The sequence below is a fragment of the Nomascus leucogenys genome, chromosome 21 (assembly GCF_006542625.1).
Source record: "Nomascus leucogenys isolate Asia chromosome 21, Asia_NLE_v1, whole genome shotgun sequence".
Lineage (NCBI taxonomy): Eukaryota > Metazoa > Chordata > Mammalia > Primates > Hylobatidae > Nomascus > Nomascus leucogenys.
The window spans coordinates 46505953-46518481 of record NC_044401.1 but is presented as its reverse complement, the minus strand read 5'-3'; the positions used below and the strand labels follow the sequence as shown (position 1 = coordinate 46518481).

Genomic DNA, 12529 nt, shown 5'->3' with positions numbered 1-12529 from the left:
GTTCACCATGCAGCCCCCTAAGGCCATCGCTAGGATGGCTATCATCAGGCCTCTTGATCACAGCTGCACTCGGCCTCCAGGATATGTGGTCCGGAGACTGATGGGGTAGAGGGGACATGGCCAAAACGAGGGGAGGCCAGTCTGGGGCTGTGCAGCTCCCCGGTGTTGGTGGAGGGGCCTGGCCTGTGGCCATTCAGGAGAACACTCCAAGAGCCCGCTGTGGGCTGGGCAGGTAGTGGGCCACAACCCCCTGTGCCCTCCTGAGCTGAGGCTGGGCAGATGCTGCCCATGGCACAAACGTTGTGTTTGCTGACTCTCCCTGTAGTCCAGACTCTCTGCCTGTCTCACACACAGAATCCTCACACAGCTGCTGGCAGCACTGAGGGGCTGCCTGCATTTGCATGGCTGGGTGGGCTTTGGCTTTGTGGTGCACTCAGTGACCAGTCTGCCGCACTGCCCCTTTGTGGCTCCACTCTCATCTGATAAGGGCCCTGGACGCTAGCAGGTGCCATCCAGTAGTGGACAACTCGTGGCCCCAAGCGGTGTGGTCTGAGGCAGGTAGATCCTGCCAGTAGAGTGGCCAGCAAAGGTTCTGGGGAAGAGATGACACAGGAATTGGACCCTTAAGGATGCCCAGGACTTAAATATTAGCTGGGGAGTCAGGGGAAGGTGTCGCCAACAGGTGAGAGCCTGCAGAGGCCTCGAGGGGCAGGCAGCAGGTGTGTGGTAGACAGTGCGTGGCTTGGTGTGGTGTTGATGGTCACCCTGAGGATAGGAGGGGCAGATCCATGACATTTTTCCAAGAAAGAAAGAGGAGAGCTGGGGGTGCTTGTGCCAGGGGTTGGGGAACTGGTTCTGATGGGGCCTGGACCAGCATCTCATGCCTCACCCCCAACGTGGGCCCATGATTGACAATGGCCTGGAGTTCATCCAGAGAGTGGGGACCTGGCCTGATATTGCTGGGGCCCCTCCTGGCTCCTGCCCCACCGGGCCTCACCAGCAGCCTGCCCAGAGAGCAGTCGTCCCATCTTGACTGCTGGACAGCCTTACTGGGTGCCTTAGCGGGAGCTGAGCACCCACATCCACAGGGCCAGCTGGCTGGGCACTGCTGCCCTCCATAGGTCCCAGACTCAATCCTTCATAGGACACAGACCAGTTAGCATCTTGGTGAAGTCAAGACCCAGGTCTCCTGAACCCATCTGTGACCCTCATAGTCACCCTCAGGCCCACCCTGTCTCCAGCCTGCTGCTACAACACCCGGGCATCGGTGTCACACTGGGGACACCAGAACCTGGGCGCTAGCACCAAGGTGAGTGGGGCTCAGGAACAGCTGGGCCCTGCCTTCCTAGTCCCCAGCCATGCCTAGAGGCCTGGCACGTCTGTCCTCCACCAGCTGGACTGTCAAGGGGACCCCAGAGAAGCCGGGAGTTGAGGTGAGGTGGGCATGAGGACAGCAGCCAGCATTAGAGGGGCCTGGGATGTGGCAGCTCCTTCTTTCCCAGAAGGTGGTCATACCAGGACCATTAGGCCTCCTGGGAAGAGGCAACAACTTGGAGGGTACATAGAGAAGCCCAGCCTGGCCCCAGGCCATCCATGAGTCTGTTCAGGGGTTGCTGTCCTAGAGTGGCACTTGTCCCCAGCTCCCCTGGGGCCAGCCTCTCACCAGGCCTTGCTTTGCAGAGTGTTTGGCAGCGGATCCTCCCCAATGTCCTGGAGGTTGAAGACTCCACTGATTTCTTCAAGTCAGGGGCCGCATCTGTGGACGTTGTGAGGTAAGTCCAGGAGTGGAGGGGTCCTGTCCCAGGTACTTGGTGCTGTGTCACAAATCTCTGCAAAACTGAGCAGCAGGAAACAACCATTTGTTACACTCATGGATCATGTGGGCCAGGGACCCAGGAATGGCCAGTGTGCTGGTCTCCTGCGTGCACACCTGGGTGGGCAGCACAAATGAATGGTTGCAGGTCTTTATGCAAATGTTAAGGGGGCGCAGTTGCATGCAGCCTCTCTGGGGAAGTTCTAGGAAGGAATTTGGGAGGAGTTGATTCAGAAGAACAGTACTGAGTTCATAGGGAGAATTAGGGTTATGTATTGTGCCAACCATTTGTGCTGTGCAACAAAGCACCCCAAAACATTGCGATTTAAACCAACACCATATCCTTAGCTCACAGTTTTATGGTTCGAGAGTTTGTGCTGGGCTCAGCTGATTTGCATCAGATTCAGCTGCTGTCAGCTGGGCTCACATAAGGGCGGGATCTGCCAGGTCAGCTGGGGGCTGGCTGGTCCTGTGGTGGTGGTGGGTTCCAGGAGGGAGAGCAGGAGCCCAGGGAGGCCTGGTCTTGGAGTGAGCACATCGTGTTCATTGCATTCTGTTGGCCAAAATGAGTCACAGAACAGGTCCAGCTTCCAGGGATGGGGAAAGAAACTCCACATCTTGCTAGCAGGTGCTGCACCTTCACATGGCCAAGGCTGTGACTGCAGGGGTGGGCATTGTGACCAGTTTTGCAATCGACCATGCATATGAGTTGGGGCTGAGTGGGCTGAGTTGGGCCTGTGTGCTTAGAAATCTTGGGCCCTGTGGACCTCTAGTAACTCACCGTGAGGCAGTATGCAGTTTAGAATAATTGTTTTGTAAAAAATATGCCAAGAAGAAGAATGCCAGACACCTGAAAGAATGGTGTCCAGAGGCCAGGCCATGCCTTGTGTACAGCTACTGAGCCAAGGATGCAAAGAAAGCAAAACTGCTTTTCTGTAAATAGTTAAGAGTGTATGTCCTTTAAAAAAAAAAAAAAGTGGCAAAAAAACACATAATACAACATCTACCCTCTTAAAATTATAACTGTATATTGCAGGATTGTTAACTATGAGCACAGTGTTGGTCAGCAGATCTTTAGAACTTTTTCTCGCACAACTAAACCTTTCTGCCCATTGAACAGCCACTCCCCATTTCCTTCTCCCCAGCCCTGGCAACAGCCATTGTTTTTGCTCTGATGAGCTTGGCCACTCTAGTACTTCATACAAGTGGAATCATGCAGCATTTGTCCTTCTGTGACTGGCTTGTTACACTTAGCATGATGTCCTCAAAATTCAGCCCTGTTGTGTAGCACATGGCAGGACTGCCTTCTTTTTATGGCTGAATCCTATTTCATTGTACAGATAGACCATATTATCTGCTCATCTGTTGGTGGACATTTGTGTTGTTTCCGTATCTTGGCTGTTGTGAATGAATGTGGAAGTGCATGGGAATTTGAGATCAGTTCTTTTGGACAAATACCCAGCAGTGAGGTTACTGGGTCATATGGTAGTTCTACTTTTAATTTTTTCAGGAAGCTCCATATTGTTCTCCATAGAGGCTGCACCATTTTTCATTCCCACCAGCAGTGCACAAAGGTTCCATTTTTCCCATATCTTTGCCAGTACTTACTTTCATTCCTATCTTCCTTCCTCTCCCCTTTTCTTCTTTCCTTTTGAACAATAACCATCCCAACAGTGATGAGATGTTATCTCATTGTAGTTTTTATTTGCATTTTCCTGATGATTAGTGATGTTGAGCATCTTTTCATATACCTGTTGGTCATGTGTATGTCTTCTTTGGAGAAATGTCTATTCAAGTCTTTGCCCATTTTTAAATTGGATTATTTGTTTTGTTTGCTATTGAGTTGTAGGAACTCCTTATATATTTTAGGAATTAACCTCTTTTCAGATAAACGGTTTGCAGAAGTTTTCTCGCATTCCATGCTGATTGTTTCCTTTGCTTTGCAGAAGCTTTTTACTTTGATGCATATGACTTGTATATTTTTGCTTTTGTTTCCAGTTCTTTTGGTGTGATATTCAAGAAATCATTGCAAAGACCAATGTCATGGAGACTTTCCCCTATGCTTTCTTCTAGTTTTATAGTTTTAAGTCTTACTTTTAAGTTTTTCATATATTTTGAGTTGAATATTTTTATGCGTGGGGCAAGATAAGGATCTGATTTAATTATTTTGCATGTGGACATCCAGTCTTTCCAACACCATTTGTTGAAGGGACTGTCGCTTCCCCATTCTGAATTCTTGGCACCCTTGTTGAAGATTAGTTGGCCATATATGTTTAGATTTATTTCTAGGCTATCTTGTTCATTGGTCTATATATCTGTGTTTATGCCAGTATCATACTATTATGATTATTGTAGTTTTGTAGTAAATTTTGAAATCAGGAAATGTGAGTCCTCTAACTTTGTTCTTTTTCAGGATTGTTTTAACTATTCACAGTCCCTTGATAGTCCATATGATTTTAAGATGATTTTTGTAATTTCTGCAAAAAAATCACTTGGGATTTTAATAGAGTTGGCATAGAAATTGTAGATAACTTTGGGCAGTATTGTCATCTTAACAATATTAAGTTCTCCAGTCAATGAACACAGATGGCTTTCTATTTATTTAGATCTTCTGTAATTTCTTTCAGCAGTGTTTTGTAGTTTTCATTGTACAACTCTGTTGGCTACTTGGTTAAATTTATTCTTATTTTATTCTTTTGATGCCATTGTAAAGGGAACTGTTTTATTAATTTCCTTTTTGGACTGTTCATTGCTAATTTGTGGAGTTGCAACTGTTTTTTTGCATGTTATTTTTGTATCCTGCAATTTTGCTGAATTCCTTTATTAGCTCTAACAGTTTTTTGGAGGTGCAGAATATTTAAGGTTTTCTTTTTCTGTTTTTCAGACATGGTCTTGCTCTGTCACTTAGGCTGGAACAGTGGTTTCATCATAGCCCAATGCAGCCTCAAATTCTTGGGCTCAAGTGATCCTCCTGCCTCAGCCTTCTGAGTAGCAGGACTGCAGGCATGCACCACTACACCGAGCTAACTTAAAACAATTTTTTTTACAAAGTCTTGCTATGTTGCCCAGGCTGATTTTGAACTCCTAGGCTCAAGTGATCCTCCCACCTTGACCTCTCAAAGTGCTGGAATTACAGGGTGAGGCATTACACCTGGCCCATTTAAAGATTTCTACATGTAAGGTCATGTTATCTGTGACAAGATATGATTTAACTTCTTCCTTCACAATTTGTATTAATGTTTCTTTCTTGCCTAATTGCCCTGGATGGAACTTCCAGTACAGTAGTCTCCCCTTATTTGTGGTTTTGCTTTCTGAAGTTTAAGTTACCCGTGGTCAATCATGGTTGGAAAATATTAAGTGGAAAAGTCCAGAAATAAACAATTCATATGTTTTTAAATTGAGTGCCATTTGATAGAATGATGAAATCTCATGCTGTCCCGCTCCATCCCACCTGATATGTGAATCATCCCTTTGTCCATGATATCCATGGTGTATGCACTGCCCACCCATTAGTCACTTAGTAGCCACTGGTGTTATCAGAAAAAGCATAGAATATATAGATGGTCCCAGACTTATGATGCTTCAACTTAGGATTTTTTGACTTTATGATGGTGTGAAAGTGATATGAATTCAGTAGAAATTATGCTTTGTGTACCCTTACAAAATTCTGTTTTTCACATTCAGTACAGTCTTCAATACATTGTAAGAGATATTCAAAACTTTAATATAAAATAGGCTTTGTGTTAGATGAGTTTGCCCAACTGTAGGTTAATGTAAATGTTCTGAGAACATTTAAGGTAGCCTAGGCTAAGCGCTGATGTTCAGTATGTTAGGTATATTAAATGCATTTATGACTTAACATTTTCAATTTATAATGGGTTTTTGGGATGTAATCATATCATAAGTCAAGGAGCACAGTGTAAGGTTCAGCCCTATATGTGGTTTCAGGCATTCACTGGGAGCCTTGGAACAACCCCCACCCCCCACCCTGCCCATGGGTAAGGAGGAACTACTATACTGTATTGAATGGAAGTGGTGAAAGCAAGCATCCTCATTTTGCTGCTGATCTCAGGGGAAAGGCTTTCAGTCTTTCACCATTGAGTATGTTAGCTGTGGGTTTTTCAAATATGGCCTTTATAATATAAAGGATGTTCCCTTCTATTCTTAGTTTGAGTGCTTTTTAATCATGAAAGGATATTGAATTTTGTCAAATTCTTTTTCTGCATTAAATGAGATGACCATGTGTTTTTCTCTTCATTCTATTAATGTGGTATGTTACACTGATTGATTTTCATAGGTGAACTATCCTTGCATTCCAAGAATTAATCCCACTTGGTCATGGTATGTAATATTCTTAAAATGCTGCTGAAATCAGTTTGTTAGTATTTTGTTGAGGATTTTTGCATCAGTTTTCATAAGGGATATTGGTCTGTAGCTTTCTTTTGCTGTAGTATCTTCGTCTGGCTTTGGGGTCAGAGTAAATGCTGGTCTTATGGACAGAGCTGAAGATGTGTTCTCTTCTCAGTTTTTTGGAAGAGTTTGAGAAAAATTGGTGTTAATTTCCCTTCAAATGTTTGGTAGAATTCACCAGTGAAATCATTCAGCCCTGGGCTTTTCTTTGCTGGAAAGATTTTGATGACTGATTCAGTTTCCTTACTAGTTACATATCTATTCAAATTTTCTATTTCTCCATGAGTGAGTTTTGGTAGATTGTGTGTTTCTGGGAATTTGTTCACTTTACCTAGTTATCAAATCTGTTGCCATGTAATTTATCATATATTTTCTTATGATGCTTTTTATTTCTGTAAGATTGGTATAATGTCTCCCTTTGATTTCTGATTCTAGTAATTTGAGCCTTCACTTTTTGTTTCTTGGTCAGTCCAGCTAAAGGTTTGTTAATTTTGTTGATATTTTCAAGAAATCTAAATTTGATTTTGTTGATTTTCTGTATTTTTTTCTGGTCTATTTCATTTGTCTCTGTTCGAATCTTTATTATCACTTCCTTCTGCTAGTTTTGGGTTTAGATTGCATTTTAATCTCATTCCTTAAGGTATACAGTGTAGGTTACTGATTTGAGGACTTTATTCTTTTCCAATGTATGTATTTACACCTGTAAACTTTTTTCTTAGCACTACTTTCCCCATATCTCATAAGTTTTGGTATGTTGTGTTTTTATTTTCCTTTGACTAAAGGTATTTTCTAGTTTCTCTTGTGTGTTCTTCTTTGACCCATTAATTGTTTAAGAGTGTGCTAGCTCATTTTCATATCTTTGTGGATTTTCCAGTTTTCTTTCTGTTATCGATTTCTAGTCTCATTCCATTTTGATTAGGAAAGACATTTTGTAAGAGTTCAATATTTTTACATGTATTAAGACTTATTGTGTAGCCTAACAAATGATTTATCCTGAAGAATGTTCCATGTGACCTTGAGAAGAATGTGTGCTCTGCTCTTCTTGAGCATTGTTTTGTACATATCTGATTGGTTTGTGGTGTTCAAGTGTCTTATTCTCTTGAGTTGTTCTATCCATTTTTGAAAGTTGGGCATCTAAGTATCTAACTACTATTGTAGAAATGTCCATTTTTGCTTCATATATTTTAGGGCTGTGTTAGGTGTGTATGAATTTATAATTGTTATATCCTCTTGCAGCATCAAACTTTGTATCAATATAATGTCCTTCTTTATCTCTTGTAAACTTGTTAGATTTAAATCTCTTTTATGTTACTATTTGAATGGAATATTTTCTCCATCCTTTTACTTCCAGCTCTTTTGTATTGTTATATCTAAGTGATTCTCCTGTAGCATATGTATGGATGCTGGGTTTTGTCCAGTCATCCAATTTGTGCCTTCTCATGTTTAAACTTTAAATAGATTAAACAGGAGAGTTTAATCCATTTACATTTAACTTGCTTACTAATAAATAAAGATTTATTTCTGCCATTTGTTTTCTGCATGTCTTATTTTTTTTGTTCCTCAGTTTCTCTATACTGTCCTTTTTTGTATTTGGTAATTTTTTTTTTGTAGTGTATCACTTTGATTCCCTTCTTTCTTTTACTGTATGCTTTTAGTTATTTCTGGGTTATTACTTAGGGATTACAATTAACATCTTAAATTTATAACAATGTAGTTTGAATAATATCAACCCAGCTTCAATAGTATACAAACACTCTCGTTCTACACATCTCTTTTCCTTCCCCTTTATAGTGTTACTGTCACAGTGTACATTTTTATACGTTGTAAACCCATTAATATATATTTAAAATTATTGTTTTATGCACTTGCCTATTGTCATATAGGAAAAAGAGAGAAGTTACAAACCACAATAAATACAATAATATGGACTTTCATACTTACCTATTAGTGGCCTTTACCTGTGTTCTTTATTTTTAATTGGGTCATCAAGTCTATGGTACTTTTATCTCAGCCTGAAAGACTCTTTTCAGCATTTCTTCTAGGGCAGTTCTACTGGTAACGAATTTCTTCAGCTTTTGAAATATCTTAATTTCTCTTTCATTCTTGAAAGATAGTTTTGATGGATATGGAATTCTTGGTTGCCATTTTTCCCCAAAACTTTTAATATTTTATCCAGCTGCTTTCTGGCCTTTAAGGTGTTTTAGTGGAAGTCAGCTTTTAATCTTATCAAAGATCCCTTGTATATAACAAGCCATTTCTCTCTTGCTACTCTCCAAATCATTTCTTTGTCTCTGGATTTCAACAAGCTGGGTGTAATGTGCCTTGGTGTGGATCTCTTTGATCCTGCTTGGACTTCATTCATTGTATGTCTTAGATGTGTATATTCATTTCTTTCCCCATGTTTGGGAACTTTGGGGCCATTATTTCTTCAAATACATATTTAGAGAAACCTTTTTCTCTTTTTTCCTCTGGAGCTCCTGTGAGTATGTTGGTATGTTTCATGGTATCCTATAAATCCTTCAGGCTCTTTTCATTTTTCTTCATTCTTTTTTCTTTCTGCTCCTCAGAGTAGATAATTTCAAGTTTGCTCATCTTTCCTTCAGCCTGCTCAAAACTACTGTTGAACCCCTTTAGTGAGTGTTTTGTTTGTTTGTTTCAGTTATTGTACTTGCCAGCTCAAGAATTTCTATTTGACTTGTTATTATAGTTTCTGTCACTTTGATATTCTCATTTTGTTCATACATCATTTTCTTGATTTCCTTTAGTTTTTTGTCCATAATTTCCTTTAGCTCATTGAACATATTTAAGGCATTTGATGTAATGTCTTTGACCAATAATTCCAATATCTGATCTTCCTCAGGGGTACCTTCTTCAAATTCTTTTTTGTTCCTGTGAATGGGCTCTTCTTTCCTATTTCTTCATAAGTTTTGTAGATCTTTCTTGGTCATAATTGGACATGTTGAGTGTTATGTTGTAGTAATTCTGGAAATATATTTCTCCCACTTATTAGGGATTATTGAATCTTCCTTGTTGAGGGCTAGAACCATCTGTTTGTGACTTTTCCAAATTATTTTTGCAAGGTGTGTTCCTTATTGTGTGTTGTCATTGAACTTTCTGTTCCATTGTTCCTGCAGTCAGCCAGTGACCTAACAAAGATTTCCATAAATGTCTGGCTACCAAAGTGGAGGGAAAGTATTGCCTTTTAAAATCTCCTAGAAGCTACTTCAGCCTGTGAGGGTTGAAACAATGACTGCCAGCCTTTGTGATAGCCTCTCAGCAATCAAATGGAATACCAGTGCTCAGGACACAATGCTGGTGGTCAGAGGACAAGGTCCTTATTGCCCACCCTGGCTTCAGCAAGCTGCGTCTGGAATATGACCCAGCCCTGCTTCAACTTTTTGTGGCAGGAGTGGGAGGTGGGGGGTGGCAGCCAATATCTTATGAGAGGCTGAAATTCACTGAAATTGATTGACATTTACCAGTTTCTTTACCAGTCTTTCTCCTTGGTGCTGAAAGCATTTGACTAGACCCCAAAGTTCCAACATATTTGATTCATGTAAGTTCCATAGTTATTTAGGTAAGGGGATACATTTTTGGAGCTTCCTGTTCTGCCATCTGCTGTCTAGACATAGGCCTTTATTTCTTCTGGATAAATACTTAAGAGTGAACTAGGAAGTATGTTTAATTCTTTAGAAACTGCTAAACTGCTTTCCAAAGTGGTAGTACCATTTACATCCCCGCCAGCAGTGTGTGCAAGCTCCAGTTGCTCAGGGTACTACATCTTTCCCAATAGTGGGAATGGTCAGGCTTTTAAATTTTAGATATTCTAATAAATATGAAGCTATATTCCATTGTGGTTTTAATTTGCATTTCCCCAGTGCCTATGATGTTGAGTGTCTTGTCATATTCTTATTTGCCATCCATATTTCTCCTTTTGAGAGGCATCTGTTCAATCTTTTGCTCATTTTTAATTAGGTTGTTTGCTCTCTTAGTATTGAGTTTTGAGGGTTCTTTATTCTGAATACAAATCCTTTATCAGATAATGTGATTTGGAAACATTTTCTTCCAATCTGTGGCTTATGTTTTCATTCTTTTAACAGAGTTTTTTGGAGATTATTATTAACCTGCTAATTATTATTATTATTAGGTGGGTCGTCGTATTTACTCATCGCAAAATAGCAGAGCAGCTATTATTATTTCTGTTTTACAGGTGAAGAAATTAAGGCTTAGAGGAGTTAGTCATTTGCCCAGGGTCACAAATTAGAAAGTAATGGAGCGAGAATTTGGACCCAGGACCATCTGAGTCCTCAGCCTGGGCCCTTCTCCCCAGTTCTGGGCTCATGGCTACCTCCCAGTGCTGGGATGGAGCCTCTCTGGGGTGTTTGGCCCCACTGCCACTGCTACTAGCGATGTAGGCCTGCTGAGCCCCTCCCATGTCCCCATCTTTCCATCTCCTTCCTCCAGGCTGGTGGAGGAAGTGAAGGAGCTGTGTGATGGCCTGGAGTTAGAAAATGAAGATGTGTACATGGCATCCACCTTTGGGGACTTCATCCAGCTGTTAGTGAGGAAGCTGCGAGGGGACGATGAGGAGGGCGAATGCAGCATTGACTACGTGAGTGCTGGGCCCTCCCTGTAGCAGGCCCTGCAGAGCCCTCAGGCAGCTGCATCTATGACTACATAAGACAAGAGGGGAAACCTGGGCATTCAGAAAGCCAGGGCCCCAGGAGCCCACCCTTCAGTTTCCCACACTCTCCCTGCACCCGGGATAGCCTGGGGATGTCAGTACAGTGGGGCCAACTAGCCAGAAGATGTTGCTGTCTGATGCTCAGGACATGGGCCAAACTCTGAGTCCCAAGGCATGTGATCAAGATATTAAGAAGAGACTTTTAGTTCCCAGTAAGGAAACAAATAATCCTATACATTCAACTTGTGCGTATGGAAGTGTGACAAGTAATTGAAAATCTATTTTTTAAGGAGATTAAGAAATCTTCCCTGAGCTATCTTGGTAGACTGCCACCTCCCATAAGAATGGGCTTTGGCATAGTTTGTTTGGCTGGCAGATTGGAACAAAAGTGGGTGAAGAAAGTACAGGGGCCAAGGTGGACCCCAGGGTGTCCTTGGGATTGAGGACAAATGACTGACGAACAGATTTCAGGAGGAGGATCATATCCCAGAGGTGCCAGCGTTCAGGGAGGAATTGCCAATCCACAGGGATGTGAGTGGTGGGTGGTGGCATGTCTGGGGGTTGCCAAGGGCCTCACTACCCACTGGCATTTTCCTCTGTCTGAGAGTCCTCTTAGCCCACCCTAAAGAGGCTGAGGAGCCAGCCCAAGGTGGCACAGGGAGTAGGTGGAAGCGCAGGGCTCCCGCCAGGCAGCCTGACCTCAGAGCCTGTCCTTTGTCTCTCCCCTCTTCAACTGTTGCCCACATGCAGCTCTGAAGCCCCAGGAGGCCCCTGGGCAGTGCGCGTGTGTGACTATATGGCCGTCTGTGTATGCTTCCTGCACCCTGCATGGGTTTGTGCTTGTCACTGGGGCCTTTCTTTCAGGTGGAAATGGCAGTGAACAAGCGCACCGTCCGCATGCCCCACCAGCTCTTCATTGGGGGGGCATTCGTGGATGCCGAGGGCGCCAAGACCTCTGAGAGCATCAATCCCACTGATGGAAGTGTGAGTGCAGGCCCAGCGCCCCTTCTCCACATTCCCCAGCCTCCCTGTCCTTCCTTCCCTGCCCCCCACTGGCCTCTGGGGGTCCTGACCCTGAGACTCTCTGCTTGGACATGTGCCTTTGAGAGGGATGGGAAAGAATGCCAGGTCGTTTCCAGCCCACCCTACTGGAGTGGAGTGAGAGGAGGTGCAGGGTGGTGGCGGGTGGCAGGAGGGCTCGGAAGGGTCTTGCACCTGCTTCAGAGACTGGGAACAGAGTTCCTCCTACCTCAAGGAAGAAATTAGGCCACTACCACACCTCCACACTTCAGCAGTAGCCCCAGTGTGAGACTAGCTTGTCTACTACTTGAGCCCTCCACCATTAGGACATTCTTCTTCGACTTGAGTCGTGTGTTTGCCACTCTCTCTTGACTGTGACCTTGTGGCATCATAAGCCAAAGCACGCCTATGGTAGATACACACATGAACATATCCGAACACAGGTTTCAAGCTTTTATGGCTGCACACTGACATTTTTCTATCCTGTACATCCTATAGAATCGGCCGAGTCCTTGCAGAAGACAGAGAGCACACTCAAAATGAGTCATTTGAGGGGAGTTAATGAAAGACTCATCTGCAAAGGGAGAGGGAGGGGGTAGGGA

General features: G+C 43.0%; 1 protein-coding gene across 4 annotated transcripts in view; it reads left to right on the top strand.

The window, feature by feature from the left end:
* The window catches only part of ALDH1L1 (aldehyde dehydrogenase 1 family member L1), a 78654-nt gene that overhangs the window by 33647 nt on the left and 32478 nt on the right, over positions 1 to 12529 (top strand). For all 4 annotated transcript variants that reach the window (XR_004027620.1, XM_030802191.1, XM_003275560.3 and 1 more), the window contains 3 exons: positions 1681 to 1772; positions 10688 to 10835; positions 11772 to 11891. Coding sequence is in view for 3 of the 4 variants with exons in the window: in XM_030802191.1 (XP_030658051.1) it covers positions 1681 to 1772; positions 10688 to 10835; positions 11772 to 11891 (360 nt within the window). In the remaining variant the exon portion in view is untranslated. The remainder of the gene's footprint in view (positions 1 to 1680; positions 1773 to 10687; positions 10836 to 11771; positions 11892 to 12529) is intronic.